Below are 22,002 nucleotides of genomic sequence, written 5' to 3'. Positions count from 1 at the left end.
TGCAACCAACAATACACCAGGTTCACATCTGCTCGTGGAAGATGTGGCAACATAGGGCACAGTCCCAACTGACAGTCGGCTAAACATTTTGAGGTTAGGAATTTTAAAAAGTTGAAAAACACCGAAAACTACAAACAGAATAAAAACTTAATTTAGGGTTGTTTAAGTTTATTAATTAGTGTTGTTATTGGGAGCCCTTCGTAGAATTTAAGATTTTTCTTCACCAAACTGGAAAACTTGCAACATTTGGTGGTAAACAAAGGCGGGAAGTTCCAATCAAACTTGTGCATTCAAACGAGTCATTAACAGCCCAATACCAACGTTTCAAGAATTATTCCATAAAATTTGCAAGAAAGGAAAGGCAATGTGTGTATCCTGGGGACTATTAAATCCTAAAGCAGTGTTTTAACTTATAACAGAATTGTTGGTGTTTTAAGAACTTGCTTCTTGGTTTTGTGATATAGATTGCTTATTTATTTCCTTTTGTAAATTTACCCAGCATTAAATACATATCAATTTGGTTTTGTTGTGTGATTTATTTAACATGTTTTTTCAATTTCAGTTCAATTTATTGTAAGAGCAGGTAGGTACCTCAGTTAAAGAAATTATCTAATTTTATGATTGTTTATGAAGTAAACTAGACTTCCTAGATAAAAAAGAAACTTGAGTGTACTTTTTAAAGATTTTACTTGTATATTTCATAATGTGTAAATAATACAATTAAAATAGTAATTTAACCTACTATCTGATGTAAAAGTATTTAACAGTAGCACCATCTGTTTCTAGCCTTATAGTCAGAGAAGATACGGCAAAATTTATAAGGGCTAATTCTGCAAAATAATGGCATTTGATCAAATTTTTGTATTAAGTTACTTGCATCTTTCTAATATTACCTGAAACTTAGTAGAAATTTGTTTTTTCAACACTCTGCATATGGATTTTGACAACACCATTATAACCATAGCTTCAAACACCTTTTGTTTAGAGTCTTTTAGAGCAATTGGTAATGGGACTTTTTAAATTTGGACCCTTTCAAAGCATGATAAGCAAATTCCAGATTAAGCAAATAGGAAAACCGTGTAACGGACAGAGAAACGTAGGTAATTGCATGCGCGGGGGAAAGACAGAAAACCAAAAAAATATCAAGTAGGCCATATTTTTAGCGCGCTGTTGCCAAACGCCGTAAGTATTCAATACCCTCGACAAACTTACTGTCTGTCTTTCTCCCGCGCATTCAATTACCTACGTTTCTCTGTCCGTTACACGGTTTTCCTATGGTCGCTTTTGGATTTACCACACCTGTATAGGCTGTTTCATTGTGACAGTGTTTTCTATTAGAAAAGGCGGCCTTTTCTGTTCCACAAACTCTAGTTCCTTCAGAATGTTTCACTGGGCCCCTTGATAGTAGTAAAGTGTATTAAGAAGGTGGCATTTTCAAAACTGTGACTAGATGACGTCAAAATTCTATCGCGCTCGGAACGCATGTAATAGACAAGAAAGGCAAATGATGACGTAAAAGTGTCAATCGCAGCACACTGGATACAGAATGTGTTTGGTCAAAACCAACAACTTTAAAAGATCAAAACAATGATTTACGCAAATAAAACAAAACTAATACTGAGATTGTGTTCAAAAATGCCGAGTTGTTGACAAACTCTCTTTGTGACACAGTTTTGAGCCAAAAATGCCCTCTTTTTATGTCTTTTAACTGTAAAGCCTTCCAAAATAAAATGCACCCAAAAATGGCTCTTAAACGAGCAAACGACCATTATCAAAAACGTTTATATTTTCGCGATTCTAATTTCCTGGGCCCGTATACAACGTTCGAGCAATTACATTCGAATTTGAAGGCACTAAAGAGCCTCGTTTTTTTTTTGTACATTTCGAAAGCCCTCGCGAACTCGTTCGACCAGCGTCTCACACCTTAATACCTGCACAAGTTTCGGCTTTCACTCCGAACCGGAGCTTTTCATTGATTTAATGCCCTTTTTTCTCTCTCTACAACTTCCTCGTTGAGAAAGCGAGGTTCGTTATGTTTTCAGTTTGCTCGAGAGGTATGGCGGATTTGCTAATTTATTTTTATACCTGTACGACGAACGTGTTAGTGTCCTTTCCAGTTTCAAGCTTCCATGTCATTGATTTGATGTACGTCATCAACTGTCATTAGTGTCACGCACAAGTAAAATGTAAATTACTCCATAACATCCACAGAAATGAAAGGTTTAAACCTTTCAACTTTTCCACATAAGATAGCACAGCACATATGGCCGGTTGGAGCGATAGTGTACGATTAGGGCCGTAGGGCCGAAAGGGGGGGATCAGCCAGTGATAACGAAGCGGATTACTGAACCTTAAGCCGGCTCTCGAATATACGTTTCGAAACCTGCTACCGTTCCCCAATCCGCTTATTTGGCCACCCTTATTAACTTATTTTCGCCTAAAGCCCTGTTTCGTTTTTGCGGCCTGTCCGGGATCAACGAGAAGCAATTACTGATTGGACGGGACCGCTTATTACCCATCCCGAAAAGTAATATGGCGCTGAAGAGTTTCCGTTATTAGTGCCAATTAGGTTACCATGTGCGTCTGTTACGGAAAGTGGGCTTTTCGACAACTTTGAAAGGAACGCGTATGAGAAGATTTTCCGTATTGTCAAGACGACTGGAATAAGGTTATGTTATTTTCGTAAACAGCTTTTTAGACTCGCGATATCATTATTTTTCCGTTTTTTTTTTGGGACGCGAAATCAAACCGTTAAAAATGTACTTGAGGGTTGACGTGGAGTTACCGCGAAACCCCCTTATGTACGCCACCCCCTAAATTAAGGGGGACAAGAGTGCGTCAGGAAACACGCGGTGAAACCCCACGAACACGTGACTGGCACGAGTAATATCCTCCAGTTGATTAAAACCGTCACTTTAAAGTGAATATTGGCAGACGGTTCGGGGGATTCGTTTGACGATCCCTATACTGATTAACTGGGCGACAATTTTCACCGTGATAATAGTTTGAATGTCAATCTCCCTCTTTTAAACATATTTTTCTTTGTAGCTCCATGGAACCAGTTCTCCAGTCAAAAAAATGTCATCTGTCACTTATGCTGCATTTTTGGTGGTCACGCACCGCCCTCTGTACAAGAAAGCCTAGAATGTCACTTTTAATGGCGGCGTTAGCGGTTTTCGTTTTGTACACAAACCTATGCAGATGCAGTAGAATTTATGTTTTTTTTTTATTTTTTCCTGTACTTGATTAGAAGTTGTGAGTGAAAAATCAAAGAACGCTTCATTCCTGATCCAGATATGTATAGATATGGCTTTTTATACCCAATAAAGTCCAGCCAAAGCAAGTTTGGTTAGAACCCTTTGTCCTGGAAAGTACAACAAACTAATGTGAAAACTGCTCAATCAAAGAAAATTTGGAAATCCTTGAAGCTATAGGTAAGCAAAACTGGTAAATGGGTTTTATATTATTACCAAGACCTTTCTTTTAAAATGTAAATGTGCCAATGGAACTTCTAAAAGCTGTCCTGTTTCTTCAGAGTAAACGTTTGTTGCTCTCAAAATGCAGGCGGCCTCAAAATGTAACTCACATATGTATGTAAGAGGCAATAAGTTTACTGAATGAAAAAGCATATTGTACTTACCACTGAGTATTGTGTTGGAGTAAAATCATTCCAGTTCCAAGCTTTCAACCACTGTTGGGTTCGAGCAGGGTTTTTTGGAAAGTAAAAGACTGACACTTTTGGGCCTTTCACCAAATTGCTTTTACAATTTGGCAAACAACAAGTGGACGGCATATTGTAGAGGCAATAAAATTTAAGTTAAAAAACCAACAACAAATTATAGAACAATGAAGGAACAATAACAATAGTGATAACACAATAAAATGAACACAAACTACACTTTCACTAGAACAATAAACATATAAACAACAATATATAATAGCAAACAATAATTACTTTGGCAAGTAATTAATTTAATCATCGAAAAACTCAATTTCCACAATACAAATTGTCAACCACTATTTCGGCCATATTGGAATTTTTGACAAGCACCTTCTAGGCTTTCTAGTACAGTAGGCGGTGATCACACTGAATGTGAAGTTTTTCTGGCTGAACAACTGGAAAAAACTAGTTTAAAATTTAAACACCCTTTATCTCGATCATTTTTGGGATTTCAGGGAGGTTGAACCACTCAAAATAACCGTCTCAAGCTCCTCTTTTCAGTGGTGTCCACCAAAAGATTTTATCATTAAAATTGCGTACAGGGTAACCCAAAAACTTGACCCACTACAATTTTCATGCATCCCCTGTATAGTAGCGACCCTGACACACATTGAGACGTCCAGGGTTGTGTTGTGGATTTAAATTTGTACACCCTGTAACTCGCTTGTTTTGGGGATTTTACTGAAAGTCTGAAATGATGAATTTGACCAAAAAATTGATTATTAAATGATCAAAAAGAAAAACTGATTTAACAGAGTGAATGGTGATTAAATGTAATGAAGGTGGTAGGCCCCAAACTCCCCTCATCCAAAGCAATTAGAGCGTACATCAGTGCACAGACTATACGGTTTCGAAAAGAGGTAATTATTTCAATTACAACTATCTAACAAAACGAGTACGTATCGATCGTAGCTTAAATATCATGGGAAACTGTAATAAAATCTGATTGAGTGTTGGCCCAACAAGGATTAACGCATGGGCCGGCACGCGTTACGGACGTGCGGGGATCCACGCGTGATAATCGCACTAACACGATACATTTTCCCCTTTTTCTTCTTCGTCTAGTGATCACACGATGGGATTACGGCCCGATGTTGTTCGATCCGCAGGATAAAGACACCGAAACTGCGGATCAATCTTAATAAATGTCGAAATTAAGCGACTCGTCGTTAGGCTCTTTATCTGTTTGTTCAAGTCCCTTCGATCTTTTAATCTGCAAGAAACATGTGCTCAGGAAATACGCTTAAAAACGATTAATACTATTCTAGTTTAGAAAAGCTGTTAAATATTGTGATACAAATTAATTGTCGGAGCCAGCAAATTATTGTTTAAAAAGAATAGATCGTTGTTTGTGGCAGCTATTAGTTCATTTTTCATACGGTAGGCGGCGCGTCGATTAGTTGACGGCGTGTGTATCGCGCGCAAAAGGTGAGAGTGAGGTTAAGAAAAGAAGGGGGATGTAACACGTTTTGGGGTTTTCGGAGTATTTTTACGGACTCTTGTTATTAAATATTGTTATTAATATAATTTCAATAATTATTCATAATTTCTTTTGATATATCAATACCGTTTTTTACGAGAGCATTCGGCAACATGGCATCAGTGTGTTTTTAAGGTTAGAAAAGGACAGAAACATATTGTTTGACAAATGACATTGACTGTGTGCTGAGTGCTTCAAATATTTACAGAATTTGACAAGACTCACAAGAGTGAGGTTAAGCCGGTAAAAATCAAAATATAAACAGTGCAGGGTGCTATCTGGGGCTCAGGGGCTCTAACCCGACTATCTGAGCCGCTCTGGTAACGATCCCCTAGCTGGTAGTGCCAAAAAAAAACCCAGAAACAACAACAAATAGTGCAGGCTAGTGTGGTTAGTGATTCTAGATTGTGTGTGAAGGTAAGCAGCAACCAACCCTCGGTAAGTCACATGAAACATCTATCAGCCGCTGTTTAGACATTTTCGGTTACCGAAGTAACTTGGAAAAATAAGGAAAAAAAGCCAGACGTTTAGATAAACATTAAAAAACGGGCGAGATTAATCTCGTTCCATAACATTCCGGTGGGCCCCCTTTTATTTGCCTATTAAAAATATCTTAATGTAAGTTTAAATTCTATCTGAGGGTTAAGTGCGGGACAAATAAAAGAAAAATCTGGGGGGGAAAAAAGTGGTGAGATAGGCCGACGAGGGAGGCAAACAACCATTACTCGAAATTAAATTTGCACTTCTTCGAGCAAAATGCTTTTAGAACGTACACGGTTTTAAGGGAAACCTGACGTGCATTTCATTGTCGATGATTGAGTTTATTTAGCACAAAACCCACTTTAAAGAGCGGTCCTGCCAAGAATTTTAATTGTCCGGACAATGGAACAGTAGCGACGTACATCAAAAGCACAAACCAACCATATTTCTGGCGTAATTTGATCGGCGGAACCGAATCGGCAAATGTTGACAATAATTTACAATTTGCGCTCCACTCGTCCATAGTTTGGCGTCTTAGTGGCAATTACGAGACAGTGCTGGTACCTGTCGGTCGGTTTGGAAAATAAATACGATGACGTATCACCCATTGTCCTGCCAACGAGGGCGAGGTGGTTCTATTCATTTTGCAACACCCATAAAAAGGATTACCGAGTGAATTATTTAATAATCAAATTAGGATAAAGCGCGACGAAGATGTAATCGTAATCCTTGTTTATTGGTCGACGATTGTCTAAGTAGACACTGACTGGTTTGCTTGATTTTACAATGGCGTATCAACACACCAGAAATAGAGGTTAAGTGAGTTGGTGCACTGAAAATTTTGTTTTGACGCCTTTTAACGGCCAAATCTAGTGATTTACCACTAACCTATGTGTAATCCAATACCACATTGTCATTTCAATGACGTCGTTAACTTCACTTTTGTTCTAGTAGGCAACATTGGCTAGCAACGTCGCAATTGAAAGTTGCCAAAAATGTCAATCATTTTGACAATTGACATTGATTTTCAAGGTTTTGTGTTGTGTGGGATTGTTTTGTTATTCAAATACACAAAATAATGAAAAACCTTTGTGCTTTCCCTGTATTCAACAACTAGTCCGTGTAGCCGTATAGTCCTGGCAGCTTAAGGCCGTAAAACCAAAAAAAAACTAGTCCGTGTGGCTTGGCCGTAAAATTAACGCAAGAAGAACCAGAATTTAGGATTGGTTTTTAACCAAATAACAAGCAAGTAAGGTAAGTTTTTTTTGAAAAGTACAACAACTGGCTTTCAGTTGACCATTTTTTAGTTCGGACTCGTTGAATTATGCTCTCACTGTGTTTATTTTAGGAATAAACTATTCTGGTGAAACTTTGTTCCCTCCTGAATCAGCAGGATGCAGAATGCTCTAGCAGTTAGTGTTTTGAATGTGAGTTTCTAAAAGGACGTGTTACAGCCAAAATATTATTATCCAGTGGACTTTAAGTAATGAAAAGGTAAGTTTACAAATTATTTACAAATAAGTAATAGGTTATGGTGCAAAAACCCCAGCATAATTCACGTCAAAAATAGTTTGCTCGTTCGACACTAGATGGCACTGAGTTTCACTTTTTTAACATGGAACCGGCATTTCTTATTAAACCTTGTGATTTTGTGGAAATATGAATCCATTTCTTACCTTGCTTCTTACTGCTTTTATTTGTCAAGTATCCGATATTTCTGGTTTTCACTGTCCGCTTATTTCTTCTACTTCGGTCTTTTCTTAACAGGCCGCATAATACACTTGCAACTGCTATGATAGAATAGTCATTGACAAAATCCATTTTCCGTAAAATTCAGCAAACATTCTAACCAAATTTATAACTGTCAAATAATCTGTGGTCTGTCAGTTTACTAGCGTGGATCAGTAGTGTGACATCATCAAAATATTCAATTGGCGATACCCGAAATTGACTTTACGAATCTTCCAGAGTAAATACGCAACAGATTTCCTTTCGGGAAAGATGACAGCAATAAATAAACGCCGTTCAGAAAGTTTTCGTCGTAAATAAGCTTCGCTTACGGGCACAAACATATCGGCGGGCGCTGCAAATCCAGTTCGGAAGGCATTTGTAGGCCGACGCTGGGATAAGGAAGCGAATCCAGGAGCGAGATGAATTGCCAAAGTTCCCCACAGGAAGCGCGAAAGCTAAGACAAAGTGGGCGGGCGCGAAAATTCAGGGGGGGCGCTTTCCCTCCCTAATGATACCCTTCCCGGTTTTCTTCTAAAATGACGGTCCCCCCGAAACGGGAAAGAGTTAAGGAATTGCTCCCCCAACTTTCAGGGAAGGGTAGAATCTGTTTTATCTTATTATAGTAATGCTAATTTCACGTGTGCAGTGCTTAGTATATTTTTTGTTTCAAGACTTAAAGTTCACCAAATCCTGTGTAGAATAAGGGGGATCGATAAGACACAAAAGTACTTTATATTTTTATTAGCGGCAATTTTCAGTCACATTCCGGGGGATCATTTTAAAATAAACGGGAGAGCGACCGTCAAAATGTGAAAACGTCAGAAGGGGGCGCGAATGGAAATTTACTAAATCGCAACACTTTGAACGGTAATGCCGCCCTGTTTATCACCGTAATGGGGGTGCGACGGGGTGGTAAATGTCTTTATTTACCTACCAAAAAAAAAAAAAAGAAAGATCTACGGTTATTACGGTTCAATTTGCAAAAACCCCCCCATTATTCGATCTTTTTTTTGTACTGTTTTCTCTACAAGTTGAAACTCCTGATAATCATTATTGTGTGCGTTGTTGAAAAAATTCCTAACGACTCTAGCTGGTATAATAAGAAGTGGATAATCCAGGCATATACCAGGTACATCTATATTATCTTTTCGAGGTGTCGCAGTGGCAAAATTTAATTTAATTTGTCGCCCAGTGGATGCAGCCGCCCTCGAGGGTCCAATTACGGCCTGGCAACCTTCATAAGCAAATCAAGGGTTGTTTATGTGCTTTTCAGCACTTTTTTGCAGTTTTATCTCTCTTTCTCCCACCCTATACGAATGGCGTGCACAAAAGACCGCCCCGATGCCTTTTTTTCTGTCTCTATTCTATGTTGTTATGTACGATTTTAATTATGACTAAATTAATAGTGGATCGGGTGTGTGAGTTTCTTCGTATTGAAACCAAGACAAAAAGGCGTGTCTAATGATCTGTGTTACTCGTTTGGAGCTTCTTGTTTACAAAAACACACAAATTAGTGAAGTTTTAATTTTTTTTCCAGACTAGTCACTATCCACTTCTTTGTAATCCATAACCAGTGCGGCCAAGTCTTCTCTAGCGTCTTGAAATTCGCCCTCCTCCATCCCTTCGCCCACATAGTGGTGTACGAACGCCCTTTTTCTGTACATCATGTCGAACTTACGCAAAAGACGCTCCCAGGCCTCCCTAATCGCGGTCGTGTTCGACAACATCGTTACTGCTCGATTTACTGCCGCCAAATCGCCTGAAAACACACATCTTATGTCACCCAACTAGGATACCGAGCCTCTTTGGTCACCCTATAGCTTTATACAAATCCAAAAGCGACCATAGGAAAACCGTGTAACGGACAGAGAAACGTACATTATTGCATGCGCGGGACTAAGACAGAAAACAAAAAAAATATCAAGTAGGCCATATTTTCAGCGCGTTGTTGCCAAACGTCAAGTATCACCAATACCGTCGACAAAATTTGACAAATGACAACGCGCTGAAAATATGGCCTACTTGATATTTTTTTCGTTTTCTGTCTTTGTCCCGCGCATGCAATAATGTACGTTTCTCTGTCTGTTACACGGTTTTCTTATGGTCGGTTTTGGATTTACCAAATTTTGGCAATAATAACCGTGTTTGGTCACCCTGTAACTTTATTTGTTAAAAAATGATTTTTCCTAGAATTTAAAGCTAAAAATATGATTCGATTGGAAATGCATAACAGGAACGATATCCATTAATCTATGCGTTCATGAAGGGCGGTTTTTTCCATACTGTAAGGAGTAGAAATAACGATGACTTGAACATTTAATAGCCTTATATAGTTAATTAATTTTCCTCCACCGAAACTCATCCATCATACATTTTAAATCGATTTCCGCGTGGAAAGACGACAACGGGTAAATTACCGCCCCGTAACCATACCAAATTTCGACTTTACGGGGGTTGGGGGGGGGATGGTAATATGAATAACGATGGGTCTGTTAATAATAGGCTTTTTTTTTGGGAAAGTTAGGTACATTGACAGGCAAATCATATTTGACAGTTTATCTCGTGCTGTCTTGACAGTCAAATTGTGTACAAAAATAGTAAATATTTTGCTTTGTTGCAAAAAAGTTTATAAAAGGTTCCCAAATGCTGCAACTTTCAAAAAACCTTATTTAGGTTATTAAAAAAAGATAGTGGCCACATTCGTTTTCACGCTCTATTACGTCACAATGACGTAATTTGACAGTTGGGCAAATTATGTTTTTCCCAAATTACGTCATCGTGACGTCCATGGAGCTTGAAAACGAATGCGGCCAGTAAGTATCTTTTAAACGTCATCAACTGTCTTATTTTGTTTACAATGGCAACAAAAATATTTACCTCCTGGAACTGTAGTGGGTGGCATGTAATTAATTCCAATTTTGAAACCGGTAGGAGACCAATCCACAAACTGAACGGATCGTTTACTTTTAATGCTGTTGATGGCACCGTTCACGTCAGTTGGAGATACGTCACCCCTGAAAAGTAGGCAACACGACATGTACTTTCCCTTTCTCGGATCGCATTTGACCATCTGATTGGCGGGTTCGAAGCATGCGCTGGCCAGCTGACCCACTGACAGTTGTTCGTGCATAGCTTTGCTGGCGGGCACAAAGGGGGCGTAAGTGATCAAGGGGAAATGGATCCGGGGATAGGGCACCAAATTGGTTTGAAACTCGTCCAAACTGACGTTCACTGCCCCTTCGAACCTTAACGAGGCTGTAACCGCCGACACAACTTGCCCTAACAATCTGTTTGGATTAGTGTAGGTTGGACGTGGAGTGTCCAGTTTCCGATCAAGGATATCGTAAACGGCCTCATTGTCCATAACAAAGCAAACATCTTCACTGTCGATACTTCCGTTAGTGGTCAAAGTAGCGTTGTAGGGTTCCACAATAATTGGAGATATCGTTGGAGCTGGATATATGGCGAAATCCAATATGCTAATTTTCCGATAGTCGTTCCGTAAGGATTGCAGAAAGGACGTGGTGAATCCAGAGCCGGTGCCTCCTCCAAACGCTCTGAAGATGACGAAACCCTGAAGGGAGCTACAATTGTCTGCTACTAAACGTGTCCGGTCTAAAGCCAAATCAAGCATTTCCTTCCCAATGCTATAACGTCCTCGAGCGTAATTGTTGGCAGCATCTTCCTTTCCTTTAACACATTAAACTCGTACACGCTCGCTTTGATCCATCAAAATAATTACCAGTTAGCAAACCATCAGGGTGGAACAGCTTTCTGTAGTAGTTGGTACGTATCTCATCGATTACGGTCGGTTCCAGATCAATCATGACCACTCTAGGTACAGCTTGTCCAGTGGATGTAATGCTGAAGAAGGCGTCGGAACTATGGTCGGCGGCATCATAACCTTGGTAGAATCTACCATCTACTTGAATTCCATGTTCCAGACAGTACAATTCCCAGCAGGCGCTCGCTATCTGTACTCCTGCTTGTCCAATGTGAATCTGGATAACTTCTCTTTTACTCATTGGTCATGGTTAGTACACTAGGAATTTTGAAGGTGAAAATGTTGTGGTGATGTGAATTACACCATGGTGGGTGAACTTTGTTTTTGAGTGATTTTTGTATGTCGCACGTCAAAAGGTTATTTGGTGAAATTAACCTTTTTTTTAAATCAGGTGGTCTTGCTGGTTTGACACAATTGGACTGTGTCTCAAAAAAAAAAACGAATTATAGAATATTATACAAACTTAAATTTATTCCAAAAGTATTATCAAATCATAACCAAGCTAAAATCTATAATTAAGCTGTGGTGGAAGCTTCGGTAACTGATGTTGTGGTTGGTACTGTCTGAGTTTGCTGCACTGATTCCTGAGCCACTGGCTGTGGGATAGCTTTAACCTGAATGTTTTGCTTTATTTCGTTAAGGGCACTGTCAAGACCTGGGGGTGGAGTGGGTAAATGGTCCCCTTCCGGTTGGAACCCGTTTTCATCAGCAATATACCTGGAGAGCTCAATTAATTCGGATTGTAACTTGAATTAAACGGGACTCACTTCACACTGTACAGTTGCCCATCAGGTCCGGTGTAACTGAAGCTGCCCTGCAACACTACAACCGTGTTGTTGCCGTCATCTTCGTCGGCCCCAGCAGCACTTCGTCCTTGTACGCTAGGAGTGCCCTGTTTTACAGTACCGACTTCCTCGACTTTGATACCGTTTCCAGTTTCGAAGCTGGACAATTTAAAAATTGGGACAAAGAAAAAAGGTTTTTAATAACCTTTCCCTACCTGTAGCTGAATCCACCGTCCTCTTTTGTCTCCGCAGATTGGCTAACAATTGGGATTGGGGTTGAGCCACCTTGCTGAGGGGCCCCAGTCAGGGCAGGCTCCTGCGGTCTACTTAATGCGGGGGCGACGACTAAAGCCGCGCTAATCTGCACCAAGAATTAATTGCACTTATATTGCGGCATATTTATCAAAACTTACCAGCAAAAACCCGAACATTTTTCTTGTACAGTTGAAGCTCCACACAAAACAAACTATATGAACTCTGAACTGCAGAATGTGCATTTTTATGTGAATTTATACTACCCCAACACGACTACAGGGTCGCCCAGTTAACCCCCCTTTAGTACGAATTTAGTACCACAAATTACAACAGCAAGCAACGCACGTAATCGTCCAGTATGATACGTTTAGTACAATTGGTTGACTTATTATAAAGTAAATAATTCTGGAAACTAGATAATTGTTTACACCAATAGTGGTGACCTTAGTATTTCGCACCTGAAACGAAATAAATCACGGAATAATGTTAAACAAACTCTAATATGACATTATGTAATTAGAAAGTGTGAATAGAATGAACATTAGCGACTCAAGTTTAGTAATCTTTTGATTTTTTTTTCTCCTTGGCCAGGTGACAATAATAATTATCAATTTTTAAATTGATATTTGTAATTGATAATAATTTCTTCAGTGTTAAACATTGTAAAAAAGAAATAGTTAAAATAACTTTAGAGGACCATCATCCTCACTGACAGATGACATCAAACACCGCCCTCTATTCAAGAAAGCCTAAAATGTCACTTTTAATGGCGGCGTTAGCGTTTTTCGTTTTATACACAAACGTATGCAGATGCAGTAAAAAATATGTTTTTTTTAAATTGATTCGTGTAGTTGATTGCAAGTTGTGAGTGAAAAATCAAAAAAAAGTTTACTGTACTAGAAAGTGCTGAATTGCTGTTACAATGTGGCTTGAAAAACTTGATGAACGGCAGCAAACAAAAATAACTTACGCAGATAACCTCAAGTTTTGATTTTAAACCGTAAAAATTGATCTAATCCTCAAAAAACTCAATTTCCACAATACAAACAAACGCAAACTGTCACCACTATGTCCGCCATATTGGAATTTTTGACAAGCACCTTCTAGGCTTTCTAGTCTAGTAGGCGGTGCATCAAAACACCGGTTGGTATTTTCAAGCTGTCATTTTCAGCGCCTACTATTCGATAAAACTGGAACAATTTTAAAAATTTGCCGTTTATTTCTGTGAAATTGTGCCCTGATAGGGACATCTTATCCACTCTTGTATTTGCAGATTTTCTTGAGGTAATTGCGGTTTGCTGATCTGAATTAACAGCTGAAAAACACTGACGTTTCAATTGACAATCAGTTTTTTTGCAATTTGACAGTTGGTTACGAGGGACGAGAAACAAATCAAGTGTGCCAGATCGGGCATGTGACCTGAACTGTCATATTCACTCTAAAAATTCGAATTTTTCAAATATTCCAATCAAAAGTGATTAACTGAAGAAGAAAAAAACGTTAATCGTTTCCACTTTCTAAGGTTTCAATTAACAGTTCCATCGGAAACGTGAAGAATGGCCGTTTTTTGCTCGCAACTAATTACAATCCGCTCGATCGCCATCCGGTTATTAAAAATTTGTACGTTTTCGTCGTTGTCGGCGGCGTCGTGACGTCCAGCCGCCCCTTTTACCACCCACTTTGCTACAGGAGGGGGGGAGGCAAGAGGAAAACAGCCCCCGTTGCCGCCTCTGTCGATGCGCCGTCTCCAATACCGCCGTTTTGTTACTGATTTTAGTCGAGAAGATTTTACCCACTACACACTAGTTAACAAAACTGCTGATAGTTTGTGATTAGTCAAAAAAAGCACCTTTGACCAATCACAAACTAAAAAATATTCCAGTAGCTGCGTAAAACACAGCACTGGGATTGGTCAAAAAATAGTTTTTTCACCAATCACAAACTAACAACTGTCATTTATGCAAATACTTGACATGTAGCAGAATGACTGAGGTGTAATTTTTGGCACTAAAAACTACGCTTTTTCAGCAAAAGCACTTGCTCAGATAAATCTACTCGTCTAACCCCTATGCAAATAATATTTTCTATAGAATGACGTAACCACTATTGTTAACATGCCATTGATTGTTAAGTTCGTGACCTACGCCAATGCAAGGGAAAGCGATCTGCCGATAAAAAGAAATGCGGACAATACGCTCATAAATCCGCCAATTTAAGGAAAAGTGAACTTTAAATTTCGATTTTCCTCGGGTTTTCCCTCGATTGTTGTCTTTGTTGTGTCGTATTGTTTTTGACTGAAAACCAGTTTTTTCCGGTCAAAGAAAATTCGATCGACTCAGCGTAACGAAACATTTCACCTCACGTCGAAAATCCGGGCAACCCAATCTACCGGCCCCCCTAATCCCGTCATTGTCCGCCCATAGCTTTTCTAGGATGCCGAAATGGGGCCCATTGTGGCCGCTGATGCGGATTTAGAATGTCCAAATCCCATCTTTCGGTTTTCGAGGCGCTTAAACGCGTCCTAATGAAGTCAACGGAAAGCCTCCACTCTTCTCGTCCATCACTCTTTATCCATACAAAGATATTAGGAAGCTCTTCACCATTTTATTAAGTGCATCGTCACACCTATGATTGTATGACCTGACTGATGAAAATTATCAGTGTGTGTGTGGCAGCCATTGATTAATTTTTCTGATTGTAGGTGGCGCGTCGATTAGTTTACTTTTACAAAGTGACAAATTATGCACGATACTGTAAACTTCTTCTGTGTGTGGCAGTAAAGGTGTACAAATAAGTCAACGAAATCAAAAATTAGAATTTGTACACTTGGCCGCACCTTTTATTTCAGCGTTAGGGCCCTCAGTAACCAAGACAACGAGTTTATTAATTAAAAATTCCATCTCTTCTAACGTTTTCCTTAAAAGAGTAATATGAATGGAAAATAATTCAGGAGGCGCGGAGTATCGCGTGCTTCCGTCCCCGATTCGCTCAAGTGTGTTTATTCGATTATTTATTTCATCATCCCCTCTCCCCCACCCTGTTTCATTCTTCTCGCGTTACTAATCGCAATTTGACATGCCATGTCTATTTTAATGCTCGTCGCCCCATCTACACTAGCGCAAATACACACACACCACCGTTAAGCTTGAGATTCGATTCGCTCTCGATTCGTTTTACATTAGTCCACCCTGTTTGTTACACTTTGCACGATAACACCCCACTAAATTATTCATCGTTCTAAGTGGTAATCGGGGGATAAACTTACTTTGTAAATTACGCCTAAAAAATTACGCCGATACATGTTGGATTTCAGATTAAGTGACGTCAAGACAATGATGGTCGATAAGGCTGACAGAAAAAGCTTCAAAAAGCAAATTAGCTATGAAAATATGTAAAAAAGTGAATTATAGTTGCTATAACATGGTCAACTAACAAACTATTTACTAAATCAGTTTATCTCAGTTTTTGTGTCGAACATTGAATTGTAATTGTTCTTTTGATCATTACATTTTTGGAAATTTATTTCCATCCTTCTTTATTTGTATTAAACAGAGAGAAATAAATAGACGCACATTATTTATTTGACATCCAGCATTAACGACAAAATTAACTGTCACTGTCATTGTCACCGTGGCGGTTACGTCATCAGTTGCCTTTCTTGTCTATTACATGCGTTCCGAGCGCGATAGAATTTTGACGTCATCTAGTCACGTCGGCAACGAATCAGGACAAGGCTGGGAAAATCGGCCGCCATTGTTGGCAAAAAAGTAAACAAACAGAAATTTTGTATTTTTGATGTAAATTTTGCAATATTTTATCGAGTATTTCGATTTAACTGTGAGACTAGATAATGTGTGTGTGTTTCGGTAGTCAGCTTTGAAAATGCCACCTTCTTAATACATTTTACAACTATCAACAGGTCCAGTGAAACATTCTGAAGGAACTAGAGTTTGTGGAACAGAAAAGGATGCCTTTTCTAATAGAAAACACAAGGAAACAGCCCATATAGGTATTTACTTACTCCCAAGAAGAGTTTTTACAAGAACACTACAAAAACCAAGTATAGTCAAGCCAGTGGTTCTCGAAGAAACATGGATATAGAGTAAAGGTGTATTTAGCAGAAGCTGACAAGGTGATTTACCTAATATTATAAAAAGGACTCTGGTAGAGGTATTAATGAGCTGCTAATACTAAATAGCTTATGTTTCAGGTACCTTTATTCGCCTAATCTGGAGTTTGCTTATCATGCTTTGAAAGGGTCCAAATTTAAAAAGTCCCATTATCAATTGCTCTAAAAGACTGAACAAAAGGTGTTTGAAGCTATGGTTATAATGGTGTTGTCAAAATCCATATGCAGAGTGTTGAAAAAACAAATTTCTACTAAGTTTCAGGTAATATTAGAAAGATATAAGCTACTTAATATGTAAATTTGATCGATAGTTACAGGGTGACTTAGTTAGGAACTCCTTTTTAACTACCCTTCTGTATATAGTTTCTTGAATTGTTTCAATGAATTCTTCTATGTGCTCTGATTGTTTAGGAGGTCTTTTACATCAACTAGTTTAAGTAATTTACTTTCTTCTACAGTAACAAACACCTTGTTTCATTATTGTTTTGTTTCTGGAATATGTTCAGCAAATTTTCCGGTTCATCAGTAACCTTTTCTATTTCTTGGTGACTTGCTGCTTGCTGCTTTTCCTTGACCAATCACATTAAAACCCTAACCAAACTTTTTAAACAAAACCCCCTAAACAAACCTCGACAACCCCCCCAGTTCAAAAAGTCACCAGCATATGTTAAGGGCGACTAAAACCGACTTAGGTCGGCAGCCCTTCGTATGTACGCACCCCCGACCCTTTCCCATAATTACTTGGAAATATAATTTGGTTGATTTTATATTGTCCATTGATTATTACGTTTTCGGGGGTCGGACCAACCTTGATTTTTCAAATTGTCCGTTTATTAATTTCATTTCCCTTGGGTTAGGGGGCGCGACGTTTGTGCGTTTGATTTTTTCGGGGTGTTTTGATAAAGCCCTTAACATTTTGAGGTTTGATTGTTGATGAGTTTATTAGCTTGATTAATTAATTATTGACTTTGAAGCACATAACACGAGGAAATATGATACACATTTGATTTATTTCGCTAACCATGGAAAGACCACCCTTAAAGCTTTTCCTTCGGCTTGCGGAATTGCATTAATTTATTCACCAAAGTGAGAATAATGAAAAATGGTCTATTTTCTTTGTAAACTACTCTGGGGGTCGCGTTAAAAGCTGTCGCCAGTAATTATTCAAGTGGTTGTATTGGCTGGAGAACTTGCAAAGCTCTCAAGTTTCTGGGGCCGCAGTCGCCAACTTTGCCCATTAATTACGCGGAGGGGGGCGAGCGGAGGGGTAAAAGAGCGACTTACGCGGTTGCCCCCCTTTCCCGACCCGTTCTCGCTCTTTTTTTTCTCTTGTGCCACCGTCGAAAATAAATTCCGGCTTATTTCGAATTAATTTTAACACGAATTAATATCAAAAACGTCCTCGAGGAACGTTCACAAAAGGGTTGTCGGCGGCCTCGAATTATTTTCTCTCCGCTTTAATTAGACGACGAAATGCCGTAGTAAGTCGACGTTTTTGGTTGTAGAACCCCCGTGATTTTAAGTTTTTACTTTTGCAAGACTAAAATATCTAGAAGGAGGAAAGCGAAGAGTAAACATTTGAGGCCACTCGGTATACGGGATTATAAAAGAGGGACACAACAAAACAAATGAGGAGGCGCCACCGTTCTACGCAAAATACCACGTGGGAATTCGAACATGTGTTCCCGAAACACGACCATTAGGGTTGAAATCAAGTTTTTGGGGGGGTTTTAAATCGGGGAAAAATATTTTCGAACGCAAAACACTCGAAAGTCGGTAACATCTGTGAGTTATCCGAATTTTTCGATGGTTAGCTTGGTCATACATATATTTGATTGATTTCCAACTCAGAAACAGTTAAATGTCAAGTTTTATTGGTTGAATGCTCACGTGATGTTGTATTCTGATTTGTGACCAATGAATAAACTGAGTGTTTGTATCCTGCTCTATCAAATGTCATTGAACAACTGGTTTTGCACTAAACATGCCAATGGGATGATTTTTTGATCTTTCAAAATAGGTTGACATTTCCTGTCAGACATTTATAATGTGTCAAGTTACATTACAAGTTGAATAGAAAATGGTTCAATTACATAAAAGAGAACGAGTAACATTATTCATTATGGTCAGATACAATGATATGAACACTACACCATTTACACATGTATTTTAGAAAGCGTCAGTTGAATTTTAGAAACCATAAGATGGATTTAAAAAATATCACTTGTATTTCAGAAAAGGTACTTTCAATTTTAGAATAATAACTTTGATTTTCGAAATTGCAATTTGTATTTCAGATTAGTTAGTATTATAGAAAAGGGCAGTTGGATTTTAGACGTGGTCATTTGTAATAAAGTTGAGCAAAAAAAGTAAATAGTTTAACGAATATTTTTAATAACATTGTTGTTTAAGCAGTTCAAAGAAAAATCGATTTATCTCGAAAACCGTTTATTTTATCGAAATAAAGGAAGAGTACAATTTTTCGATAAAAATGTCAAGAGTATCCATTAATGGCGTTTGCAGCTGAAAATAATGACAGCTGTCAAATTTTAAGCAAATTGTCTCTTAGGTCCAGTTAGTTCCTGCCTTTCGAAGACGAGATACCTGGTTTTGTGTGCAATTTTGGCAAATTTTTTTTTTGTTCCATAAGGGTTCTAATGCACAGCAAAGGGCATATTTATACAAAAGAACATTAAATTAGGTGAAATAAGCACAAAAAAAGCACTTTAAAATTTTTCACTTTTCAAAAAAATTGAAAGAATGGGGGGGTATTAGAGAGGTTTTTTTAGGTACTTTTTGAAATTCAATATCTCGGTAACGTGAAGAGCTAGAGAGGCCATTTTTAACTCATTTTGTAGTATTTTTTATGCTTTTTCGAATGGCATTGGAACGAATTTTCTGCGAATTTAAATAAAAGAGCTACGATTTTTCAAAAAGTCTGAAAATTCAATTTTTGTCAAAAGTGCAATTTTGGCAAATTTTTATTTTGCTCTATAAGGGTTCCAATGCACAGCAAAGGGCATATTTATACAAAAGAACATTAAATTAGGTGAAATAAGCACAAAAAAAGCACTTTAAAATGTTTCACTTTTCAAAAAAATTGAAAGAATGGGGGGGTATTAGAGAGGTTTTTTAGGTACTTTTTGAAATTCAATATCTCGGTAACGGGAGGAGCTAGAGAGGCCATTTTTAACTCATTTTGTAGTATTTTTTATGCTTTTTCGAATGGCATTGGAACGAATTTTCTGCGAATTTAAATAAAAGAGCTACGATTTTTCAAAAAGTCTGAAAATTCAATTTTTGTCAAAAGTGCAATTTTGGCAAATTTTTATTTTGCTCCATAAGGGTTCTAATGCACAGCAAAGGATATATTTATACCAAAGGACCTCAAATTAAGGGAAATAACCACTTTGAACCTTTCAGAAATTCGAAAAATGCCATTTCTTGTCAAAATTTTCAATTTTTTTTTTTGTTCCATAAGGGTTCCAATGCACAGCAAAGGGCATATTTATACAAAAGAACATTAAATTAGGTGAAATAAGCACAAAAAAAGCACTTTAAAAAAGTTTAATAAGTTAAGCTAAATAATTTAAAAACTTTAGGTAAAATTTAAGTTTGCTAATATGGACCTGCTCAGAGCAAATCAAATATAGCACAAGCCCATTCAACAACTCATACAATGGTTTTTGTTTGTTACTTTTATTGAATTTATTGCGTTTATGCTTTAAAACAAGTGCTTTTTGGTTATATTGTGTCTAGCAGAGTGCCAATTGGATTATTAATTAAGGTATGGTGTTTTGTAAGAAACTAACATTAGATAATGTTAGATCTACATTTGTGGCACACACACAGTGGGTATAGTTAGTAATTGGTTCAAGAAAAGCAGCTTTCAGTTTGCTGATTTTTCTTGACAATCCCAGAACAGTGCTGGAATTTACGCAAATACTGCACATGTGAGCTTACATTTAGATTTCGAAGATGATAGCCAGGTTCTGGAGTGCTTAGGAAAGCTCAATGATTTAGGAAAAATCATTCTGCGACTTTGGAAAAACATATTTCCAGGAAGAACTTAATAAAGCTGAACTGAGAGCAAAGCACTGGCAAAGACTTCCAGGACCTTAACCTCAGCAAAATTAGTCTCAAAGTATTAACGGGATTTCTAACGGCCTAGAAGAGGACAGTACTTGCAGGTTTTGCGGAGAAGAACCAGAAACACCCCACCTCATCTTGCTGGAGTGTTATGCTGTACAGAAGATTAAACACACTGGGATTACACCAGCTGGATGTGGAAGAAATACCCACTCAAGATCCTGAAATTCCTAAAGGAACTAAATCTTGAGGGGACTGCTATGAACAAGGAAACCTTGAGATAGCAGAAGAAGATGGGGTACAATAGATGACCATCCACACCTACCATGGCATTACAAACATTGAGTGCATGTGACAGGTCATTTTTGGAGCTACCCAAATTTGCCATATATCTGTCATTTTAAATATTCCAAGTTAAAAAATGTAAACAATTTATTTTTCGAATAATGATTATTTGGGACATTTAGGTGAGTTGTTCCATGTAGTTTGAAACGAATATGGGTCAGGCGTTCTTGTGGTTCAAAACTATCGCGAAAAGTACAATAAAACCCACATTCCAATATTCTCTAGCGGTCCTAAATCAAACCAGGGAATTGGTAATTGTGCGACCGAAATAAATCACAGGTCGATTTTCGAACCGGTATCATGGAATTTCAACTCTGGTGGAACACAAGAGAGAATCTAAAAGTCCCTTCGGACAGATAGCAGACGGTGCGTGGAACGCGATATTGCGAAACTCGATTAGCAAAGTAATGAAATATATCGCGGCGGGGTGGACTATTCGATTAAATCACTTCACCCCCGACGGCCACATTTGGATAACGACAACGGCATTTTGAACGATTGTTCAATGAATATTCGATTGGCTTTTAACGACTCGAGTACAGTGTTTTTTTTACGCTTAATCCACGAAAAAAAAATCATTTTTAATAATCCTTTCCACAGCGTATCACATGACCTAGTTTGTGATTGACCAATCACATGGTGTTGCCGATATTCATTTATAGGGCGTAAAGGGGGACAACGTCGCGAGATTGGTTTTGACATTTGCGGCACGCAAAATTTTCTGACGATGAAATAATTGCGATTTAAAGCGGCCCTAAATCAGAGGGGTGGAGCTGTACACGTGCGGGGAAACGTCTCCGGGGCGCCATTATCGACGTGGCCTGCATGTCAACATATTCATGAAATGTCAGCGACAGTCGAGATGCCCTGTATATTCGCGCCCCCCCCTTTCGGCCGTTTGTTTCTCCCTACAAGAAGATTTATGCCAGACCAGAACTCCGTCAAAACGCCCAGCACTATAGGCTGCCGTTGAAGGGTCCGATATTAACTCTGATTTAATGGAATTAATTATTGTTATTTATTGTTCTTGTTTGTCTTTGTGACGTTTGTTTAGGTTGATTATCCTTTCTAATGTCAATTGATTTTATGGCGTTTTCGATTGGCTAGTGCAAAATGTATCTCTGTCCTGCTCTATCAAATGTTATTAAAACAGTATGGTAATACTTCTACACTTTCAAGTTCACTTCAAATTTGACAGTTCTC

The 22,002-nt window shown here is 38.3% G+C and overlaps 3 protein-coding genes and 2 long non-coding RNA genes across 8 annotated transcripts in view; 1 reads left to right on the top strand and 4 right to left on the bottom strand.

Moving 5' to 3' along the window:
* The window catches only part of LOC145733265 (uncharacterized), a 131,200-nt gene that overhangs the window by 101,619 nt on the left and 7,579 nt on the right, over window positions 1-22,002 (bottom strand). The window lies entirely within an intron of this gene.
* On the bottom strand, window positions 674-1,062 carry LOC145733196 (uncharacterized). Its single transcript, XR_014179143.1, has 2 exons — window positions 894-1,062; window positions 674-830 (listed from the first exon to the last, which is right to left on the bottom strand). It is a non-coding gene; the product is annotated as an uncharacterized LOC145733196 (long non-coding RNA).
* LOC145733280 (uncharacterized) lies at window positions 5,441-18,302 on the top strand. 2 transcript variants are annotated; one of them, XR_014179169.1, is made up of 5 exons: window positions 5,441-6,935; window positions 7,030-7,175; window positions 16,156-16,368; window positions 16,447-16,620; window positions 17,889-18,302. It is a non-coding gene; the product is annotated as an uncharacterized LOC145733280 (long non-coding RNA). The 2 variants fall into 2 exon arrangements; XR_014179168.1 differs by having other exon boundaries at window positions 5,443-6,935; window positions 16,447-18,302.
* Window positions 8,921-11,564, bottom strand: LOC145733242 (tubulin alpha-1 chain-like). The gene is made up of 3 exons (XM_081985998.1): window positions 11,155-11,564; window positions 10,290-11,102; window positions 8,921-9,171 (listed from the first exon to the last, which is right to left on the bottom strand). Exons 1-3 carry the CDS (start codon window positions 11,435-11,437, stop codon window positions 8,951-8,953), a joined length of 1,317 nt encoding a protein of 438 aa, XP_081842124.1. The 5' UTR covers window positions 11,438-11,564; the 3' UTR covers window positions 8,921-8,950.
* Window positions 11,640-12,555, bottom strand: LOC145733262 (endocuticle structural glycoprotein SgAbd-2-like). Its single transcript, XM_081986026.1, has 4 exons — window positions 12,395-12,555; window positions 12,197-12,342; window positions 11,964-12,140; window positions 11,640-11,913 (listed from the first exon to the last, which is right to left on the bottom strand). The coding sequence occupies exons 1-4, from the start codon at window positions 12,476-12,478 to the stop codon at window positions 11,712-11,714; spliced, it is 609 nt and encodes a 202-aa protein (XP_081842152.1). The 5' UTR covers window positions 12,479-12,555; the 3' UTR covers window positions 11,640-11,711.

The sequence above is a fragment of the Ips typographus genome, linkage group LG8 (assembly GCF_016097725.1).
Source record: "Ips typographus isolate SLU linkage group LG8, UJ_Ityp_2.0, whole genome shotgun sequence".
NCBI classification, from domain to species: domain Eukaryota; kingdom Metazoa; phylum Arthropoda; class Insecta; order Coleoptera; family Curculionidae; genus Ips; species Ips typographus.
This window is presented reverse-complemented; position numbering and strand designations above follow the sequence as displayed.